Source organism: Trichosurus vulpecula, chromosome 9, assembly GCF_011100635.1.
Source record: "Trichosurus vulpecula isolate mTriVul1 chromosome 9, mTriVul1.pri, whole genome shotgun sequence".
NCBI lineage: Eukaryota > Metazoa > Chordata > Mammalia > Diprotodontia > Phalangeridae > Trichosurus > Trichosurus vulpecula.
The window spans coordinates 2,025,386-2,034,178 of record NC_050581.1 but is presented as its reverse complement, the minus strand read 5'-3'; the positions used below and the strand labels follow the sequence as shown (position 1 = coordinate 2,034,178).

The 8,793-nt window shown below is 39.6% G+C and overlaps 1 protein-coding gene across 1 annotated transcript; it reads left to right on the top strand.

Moving 5' to 3' along the window:
- Nucleotides 1-668: 668 nt before the first annotated feature.
- LOC118831125 (zinc finger protein OZF-like) lies at nucleotides 669-8,098 on the top strand. Its single transcript, XM_036738283.1, has 4 exons — nucleotides 669-763; nucleotides 1,934-2,027; nucleotides 3,514-3,640; nucleotides 6,558-8,098. The coding sequence occupies exons 2-4, from the start codon at nucleotides 1,998-2,000 to the stop codon at nucleotides 8,096-8,098; spliced, it is 1,698 nt and encodes a 565-aa protein (XP_036594178.1). The 5' UTR covers nucleotides 669-763; nucleotides 1,934-1,997.
- The last annotated feature ends 695 nt before the right edge of the window (nucleotides 8,099-8,793 follow it).

Sequence of the window (8,793 nt, the reverse complement as noted above, 5' to 3'; positions counted from 1 at the left end):
CGGAGAAGAAACCCTGAACTATGGAAATATGTATTGTATGATTCCGTTCATAGATCTATATCAAATGTTAGCCTTCTCTGACGCGGGGTTGGGAGGGAGACAATTCCGAGCTCAAAATGTAATTGACAAGATAAGGAAGCTTACAGTGCAGTGTAGGCAGGTGTGCAGCAGTACCTGGCAGCCTTAGAACACCTACACCAAATTCACTCTTCTCATTCCGCTAATCCTGAAAGCCTCATCAGGAAAACTCTGCCACCATTGTCTGCACCCTTGGTTCGGGTTCACATACTCTGGGGAAGATGCCACGTTCCTCATTCGCGGTATCCGTGAAACAGAAAATAGTTTTTGGAAAAGGTTTCGGTTCCTCCGCTTTCTCTTCCCCTCTTTCTGGTGAGGTGCATCCATTCAGCGCTTTCCCCTTCCTTTCCCGGTCCATCCCGAACCCCCAGCCCGGTAGACCGCAATTGTCTGCGTCTAAGCTTTCAGGGACTGCCGGGAACTACATTTCCCATGAAGGTACGCGGCTTCGGGTACGCTACTGTCGATTCCCTGGAGACAGACTTTGCATCCTAGACTGGATGGGCTGCGGGTCGTCCGAGCTGAGGAAGATGATTGGTTGTGGATTATTTTTTTTTTAAGGGAAGGGGAAAAAAGCAAGATGGCGACAGGCGAGAAGCATCCCAACCCCTGACTGGGGCACCTCCCTCCCACCTCCAGAGCGGTTGGCCGAAGTGGGGAGATGTTTTGAGTGGTCCATCCCTGGGTGAGAAAGGTTCTCTGGGGAGGAGAGCGTTTGAGGGGGTGGAGGGAGTGGGAGGAGGGAGAAGGGAGTGCAGGTCAAAGGGAGGAAGCTTTGGGAAGAGAACATTTCCTCCCTAGGAGAAGGCCCGAGCGCTGCCTGTTCTTCTGCAGAAAATCTCGCAGTCCTGGGGCTGTGGACATGCCTGACCCTAACCCTAACCCTAACCCCCCAAGCCTCGGCTCTCACCCTGAGGCATGAGGCTGCTTCTGCCCTCTGTGCAGGGGACTCGAGGTCATTCCACCAGCAACCCCTACTCACCTTCCTTTGCTTTGCTCTACAGGGTAACACCAACACCTGTCCCTGCCCTTCCTGTAAGGCCAAATTTTCCTTACCACCTATTGATTTTAACTGCAACCAGTTTGGCACAGCAGAGTTTGTCCAGGGTGGGCAGCTCAAACCTTTTAGAGCCAAAAAAATTTTCAACAGCTTGTTGCTTTCTATTATCACAAAAGTATTTGGCCCTGGTTTCATAATAACATAATGATATTAAGTGTCCATATGATCATCTTCGACTGGCCACATCACAAATGAAAGTTCCTTCCTTTACAACAAGTATCTTAAGGACCTAATCCCATTCCCTTAGATGTGGCATTCACTGAACAGTAAACTGGAGCCAGAGGGTGACAAATGGTTAGAAAAAGAAAAGGACAATAACCTTTTAGAAATATCACTCAGCAGACCAAGACATATTGAAGATGATCATAGAGTCACTATATTAAAATTGGAAGGCCCAAGCTGGAGATTTCACTGCAGGTCAGTATCTATATTCTTTTTGTTTCCTGATTGAGTTAAAGATAGAATTTTTCCTTGTTTATCCCACTGAACCACATGTTCACAGTGGTCGATGGCCAACTGTATGCTGTTGTTTCAGATCTCTTTTTCCTCAGGAGGGAACTGTAGCCACATGATTTGGGCACCACTCCCCTATGCCCTTCAGGCAGCCTTAGTAATGTGGGAACTAGCATTGGAGGTTCCTTCACCCCTCCATCTCCCCCCTCCACAATTTGCAGCTTTTCCTACGGTGTCTGGTATATTTTGTGTGGAGTAACCTTAATAAGTATGGATAGAACCTGCATATTGACTATTAGGGGGTATAAAGCTTGTCTCTTAGGTGAGTTCTTTCTTCTTTAGCCCTCTCTGCTCTCCAGATTCCTGTTCTTCCTGAAGAGGGGAAGCATCAGAGATCAGGAAATACATGGCTACTATCCATGCTGCTGGGTCCCAGGTAATGTACCATTCATGCTTCATTCTGAAAGCATATCCTTTGTTTCAGCACATAATCTGTACCCAAGAAACACTAAAATTAATCCATCTTTTATGGCCAAAGTTATTACATTTTCTCAGAACTCCATCCTCAGCAAGAGATTGGGGCATGAGCATTAATATAATTTCCTTGTTCTTTGTGCCTTTTCTCTTTCTCTCCCTCTCTCATTCTGGAATGAGAGGTAACTTGATGATTAGTAAAAGCTTCAAGGTTTGAATTAGAGTCTCCCTATTCCACAAAGTTTGTTCTTAAGAAACTATTGTCTGAATGTTGCCTGCTGATGAGGAATCAGGGCTGGGAAAGGACCTAGAGGGAAAACCTGGACCAGATGCCCCTCTGAGCCTGAGAATTCTCCCCTGGCTTGTGCTAGGGACACTGCCTAAATTTGTCAGCAAACTCTTTCCTTTTGGTCTTTTGGTTGTGGAATTCAGATATATCCAAACAATCAATCTAATACTAAGTGTGAAATGTATATTTTATCCCAGGCCATCCAAAAATATTTCCATTTGCTAACTAATTTTGTGGCCTTTTCTTTGATTCTTTGTTCATTTCTATAAAATGAGGGAGTTGCAGTACATGACTTTTAAGGTCCCTTCCAGCTCTGCTTTTATGAGCTCATGAACTGTGACATTAATTACAAAATATCACAACATATGTATAGTAGTACTGCAAATGATTTGGGTACCATTAAGCACAGGGGAGTGACTTTTATTGGTATCATTTGAACATATTATTTACTTTGTCCTGTATGAACATGTATTATTACATATGAGATCATAGAGCTGGAGGGAGTCTTAGAGATTATCTATTCCAGATTCCTTATTTTGCAAATGATGGATTTTAGGCATGAGGCATTTCCCATATGGGAACTGGTTGAGTAAACTTTATGTTTTTAGCTTGGAGAAACGACTTGCAGGAGCATGATCGTTGTTTTTCAAATATTTGAAAGGCAGCGTGGCTTAATGAATATCTGGGATCAAACATACTGATCCATACTGGCTGTGTGACCTTTGGAAGTCACTTAACCTTTAAGTGTTCTAGGCCAATCAATTGTAGTCAACAGTGTAAATGGAAAGGAAAAAGCAAAACTAAATACTTCGTAATTATAATAACCAAGCTTGGACCTAAAGAAGAGTTAAGAAAATAGACCTTCCTTCTTTGCAGAGGTGGGGGACTAGGGCTATAGAATACTGCATATGCTGCCAGATGTGGTTGATGTAGTGTTTTGACAAACTGTTTTGTATCTCTTTTTTTAAAAAAATTCTTTGTAACAAGGGATGATAGACTGGGTAGGGAAAGGTATATTTATAAATGATGATAATATAAAAAGATTAATAATAAATTTTTTAAAAAAGAGAGATTGGTTTAAATGGACTTCCTTCACATGGTGAGAGCCTTCTGTACTGAGTCAGGTAGGGGTTGGGTGGGGTGTCTCATGTTGTTTCAGGCATCTTTGATGTTCGAGGATTTAGCTGTCTATTTCTCCAGAGAGGAATGTGTGAGTCTGGACCCTTCTCAGAGCCCTCTTTGCTGGGAATCTGTGCCAAAGAACTGCAAGGATCTACTCTCATTTGGTAAGGCTTTCTATATTGAACAGTCCTGGTACATCACAAATTGCAGGGCAATTTGAGAGCTGAACTTTAATAATTTTGGAAGAGAACATCATTCCCAATCAACTTATAAACCAGTTTCCTGAATAGCATTGAACTCGTTCTCAGTTCTGAAGAGAAAGCAGTTTTTATATACCTTATTCTATATAGTAAGTTCCCTTGGGATCATGGGACTGTAATCAGACGGATTTTTTTATTTGTGGTTTGTTCTTTTTAATAAATTAGTAGAAAACTGAGTACATTACTTGGGAGAAACTTCCAGAGTTGGATCATCTCTAGGAAAGAGAATACATAACTTTTTGTCTTGAACTGTGATTTCAGTGGTGTAAGGAACTCCTAATGAGAAAACTCTGTCCACCAATGCAGATAGTCAACTGTTCTGCAACTTACAGTCTTAGAGAGTAGTTTGAGATAATTAGAAATTAAGTGACTTGCCCAGGGTCACACGCAAGTATGTGACAGAGAAGGGATATTATATTAATATATTAAGATGTGAAAACTAGGACCAGTAAAAACTGGGCCTTAACTGCAGAAGCTTCTTCAGTTTCGGGTGCCATGTGTTATCATCTTAGGTTGATACACACTGGTGTGTATCCCTATGATAGTTCTATGCCTCTCTCTCCTACGGTATTCTTGTTTCCAAATGCTCTTGAACAGGTACCCAGAGGTATTCATGAAGTTCCATTACACATTGGGAGAGGCTTTGCCTTTATGGTTATTAGTTACTTCTTATGATATTACTTTCCTGGCCCATCTTTTTAAAAAAAAAACCCAGATATTTTGAATGATTATTTATGGGGAGTTTCTGCTTGTTCCTTAACTACTTCAAGCCTGTAAAACATCATTGGAATGCATTACCTCAGCCATCTCTTAATCGAATACTTTGGCAAAACAAAAATTCTTTTGTAATATGAATAATAAGCCTATGATATATCTTTTTAAAAAATAAATTTGGGCTTTTAAAATTGAGTTTTCTTAAAGTGAAGAAATATCTATAGCTATTTATTTAATATTATGATATTGCATCTTATTCAAAATGTCCTCAAGTCACAAGTACTACAATTCATGATGTTTAAAACACAAGGTAATAAAAACATGAAGCAATGGCAATGCATTTAATTCATTTTATATTTATTAAGCACCTACTGTTTGCAGTGGGAAATAAAAAAGAAATATATGACAAGTTGCTTTTAGTTTTGTTAGGAAAAAATAAACAAAAAGTCAGTGAAGAATAAAGTACTAAGAAGAATACAACCAAGTGCCAAAATGTATTCATTAGATAGTAAGTGCAATTGACATCATCAAAAGAAGAGATCTGTGGAATTATTAAGGCAGGCTTTGTTGAGGAAGTGATACAAGCAGGCACAAAAAAAGTTGAATTTGTATAGCGGGAGCAGTCAGGGGAATAGAATGATCCAATGCAGAAATATGGGATCATGGCCAAGATCGTGGCATTAGGCGTTAAGGAGGTGGATCTGGTTGGATTAAAGACCATCCACTGGGGAACAGTGACTGGGAAGTAAAAGCAAAGCCAGATTACAAGTGGCTATGGATGTTAGGATGAATGAGGACCCAGTATACTAAAAATGGAAAGTTAAAGAGTGTTTTTGAGTTCAACAACAGCATGAGGAATATCATTATTTTAGAAGGATTTGTGCTGTGGATACTGCATTGGAGGGACAGAGACTAGAAGAGGTATTCCAAGGAAGAGGAAGTTGGAATCTAAATATGAGGTGATGAGATCTCGGACCTAGTAGAGCGGCTAGAAAGATTCAGATTTTGAAGAATCACAGGGTTGGACGGTTAACATAAAAAATGAAAGTGATTGGTATGATGAGCTTGGGTCATTGGTTGTACAATTAGCTGAAATGAGAAAATTGAGAAAGGAGATAGAGAAGAGGGAAGATGATGAGTTCTGTATAGTATATTAGAGAAATCAAGTTTGAGGTAGATGGGGCCTCCAAGTCAGTGTTATCCAGTAGACACTGAAAATTTTGTCAGAGGATCAACTAGAGTTTGGGGAGTCATTAGCATTCAAGTGAGAAAAAATTGACCAAGGAAGTGAAAAGAGAGAAGAGGTTGAAGAATGAGCTTTGGGGTAGCGGCAACAATTAGGGGTTGGGATGAGGACGAAGAGCCTGGTAGCATGGTACAATTAAAAGAGGACTGTTGTTGGGGTCAGCAGATCCAGGGTCAAGTCCTAGCTCTGCCATTCATTTGCTGTGTGACCATGTGAAGTCATTTATCACCACCATCCTTGACTTTAGTTTCCTCATCTGTAAGTGAAAGGAATGGACTAAATGATTTCTAGGGCCTCTTCTAGCCTACTGAAAGGGTAAGAATAGAAAGGGAATAGTGTATTATCAGAGAAACTAAGGGAGAAGAGAGTTTTACAGAAAAAAGGATGGCCAGTAGTGTTAAATTAACAGAGAAGTCAAAGAGAGAGAATGGGTGATGATCTAAAAGTGGTCTTACCCTCCCCACCCTCATCGGGGTTTCTCATGTCCCCAGGAGGAGATTGCTAATAAAACCTGGTAACTATGACCCTCTCTTAGAAATAAATCCACAAACCAGTGTTCCCATGAACAACAGTTCACATTTATATCATGCTAATAGTTTATCTTCAAGAAAAAGAAGTACACTATTCCCTGGGGGGAGTGGGGAAGAATGTGCCTCTTTCTCTTTCCTTGTTTGGGAGCGCTAAATCCTAGTCCTAACCATTTGATTTTGTAGCTGGGAGAACTTAGGCCTTCCCAAACATTGTCTTCTAACTCTACCCCAATATAGGCAAGATTCAACATAATTAGAACCCACTTGCAGACTTTTTTTAGGCACCACATAGGGAGAGGATGGTGTTTGGATTCTCTCTTTGTGTCAGCAGGAGACAACAATGAAAAGGAAGAGGAACATTTTCAACGAGAAAATCCAGAAAATGGGGAACTAGAAGCAGTGCCTTCAGAATGGTACAAAAGAGACAGTTCTCTGCATCCTAAATTGGGGAGAGACTGTAAGAATGAACCAGGATTCCTTGATCAGAAAAGGGTAGGTATGCCCACACCTCAAGAAAGGAGATTTATAAGTCTTTTGATTACTATTGAAAATTCCACTCAATTTGAAGAACTTTCCCACTTTGTAGAAACTAGAATCTCTTGTCTCCAAGAACAGGCAACATCAACATCCTTTAAATGTCTCCTGTGTGATAAAGCCTTCATCAAAAGATCATACCTTGTTTCACACCAGAGAAGCCACACAAGAACAAAAACCTATAAATGCATTGTCTGCGAGAAAAACTTCAATAAGAAGTCAAATCTCAGTGCTCATGAGAGAGTCCATACAGGGGAAAAGCCATATAAATGTGATGCTTGTGGGAAAAACTTTGCTCAGAGATCCAACCTTGTTGCACATGAGAGAATACATAAGAAATCCCAAACATATGAATGTGCTAATTGGGGAAAAAACTTCAGTGAAAGAACACATCTCATCCACCATGAGACTATCCACCTAATAGACAATACTAATAAATGTGATAAATGTGGGGAAAGTTTCATTTGTAAATCAAAACTTATGCAACATCAGAGAACCCATACAGGGGAAAGACCTTACAAGTGTTCAACATGTGATAAAAGATTTAGTCAAAAATCAGATGTTTTAATTCATCAGATAACTCACACTGGAGAGAAACCTCATAAATGTACTGAGTGTGGCAAAAGCTTCACTCAGAAAACAAATCTCGCCAGGCACGAGAAAACACATACTGGACAGAAACCCTTTAAGTGCATTGACTTTGGTAGGCCTTCACACCTTATCATACATCAGAAAATCCACACAGGAGAGAAACCCCACAAATGTAATCAGTGTGGCAAAAAATTTATTTGGAACTCAGATCTGATACACCATCAGAAAATGCATACTGAAGAAAAACCTTATAAATGTCTCATATGTAAAAAAAGATTCACTAAGAATTCAAATCTTGCTGCCCATCAAAAAATTCATACAGGAGAGAGGGCCCATAAATGTAACAACTGTGAAAAGAGCTTCAGTCGGAGTTCACATCTACTTACACACCAAAGGATCCATACTGGAGAAAAACCTTATAAATGTCTTATGTGTGAGAAGAAGTTCAACTGCAGTTCAAACCTCATTACTCATCAAAGAATACATACAGGAGAAAAACCATATAAATGCACAATGTGTGAGAAAAGTTTTAGTCGCAGCTCAGACCTTGTTAATCATGAGAGAACCCACACAGGAATAAAACCATTTAAGTGTGCTACATGTAAGAAAAGCTTCAGTCGAAGTTCCCACTTGATAACTCACCAGAGAATCCACACAGGAGAGAAACCCTTCAAATGTGTCAAGTGTGGGAAATGTTTCAGTGATAAATCATACTTCAGTTACCATCAAAAAATTCATATGCATTAAGACCGAAGAAATGAAAACTTATATTCTTTGAGTTGGCAGAAGATGCCAAGATGAATGGAACTTACCAGAAACTCAGTGAACAAAATTAGAATCTGAAGACTGAATTGTTTGGGAAATGTAAAGATGAAGTTAAATATGTTCATTGTATAAACAGACATATTTTACATTTGTGTTGGTGTTAGTTAAAAGATGAATTGTTCAAGGTTAATGACACCAGCCTGAAGCGAAAAAAATGCAATAGCTGCCTTTCATTCTTAATTTCTACATAGTTGTTCTATTCCTCCCCTTTTAATACCATTGTGACTCTCTTATGGCTGTGTTGTGGAATGTGTAGGCAAAGAAGCATTGGGATTGAATAAATAAAGAATAATTTTTTAAGTAGGCTGAGAATACCAATTTCATTGGAAATAGATAGAACCTTGGTGAACAAGATTAGAATTTGAAGATTGAGTGCTTTGGGTGGTGGAAAGATAAAGTTTAAAGTTCAGATTTATGACCAAATTTTCCATTTGTGTCGGTTGGTCAATACATCAGATGGACTTTTCAAGGTAAATGATACTAGCTTGATGAGAAAAACCAAAGAAGCCAGGTTTTATCATTGATCCCAACAATTAAAACTGTTTCATTTTTCTTTTCAGACCATTTTGTTTCTTCAGGTTACATTCTGGGCTAGATTCCCAGATGGCAAACTTGTC

What these genes read in the sequence shown, in the direction of transcription:
- LOC118831125 (XM_036738283.1), top strand. Translation starts at nt 1,998, where the DNA reads ATGGCTACTATCCATGCTGCTGGGTCCCAG. An exon ending in TCCATGCTGCTGGGTCCCAG is followed by an intron (nt 2,028 to 3,513) that starts GTAATGTACCAT and finishes ATGTTGTTTCAG; the next exon opens with GCATCTTTGATGTTCGAGGA. An exon ending in CAAGGATCTACTCTCATTTG is followed by an intron (nt 3,641 to 6,557) that starts GTAAGGCTTTCT and finishes TTGTGTCAGCAG; the next exon opens with GAGACAACAATGAAAAGGAA.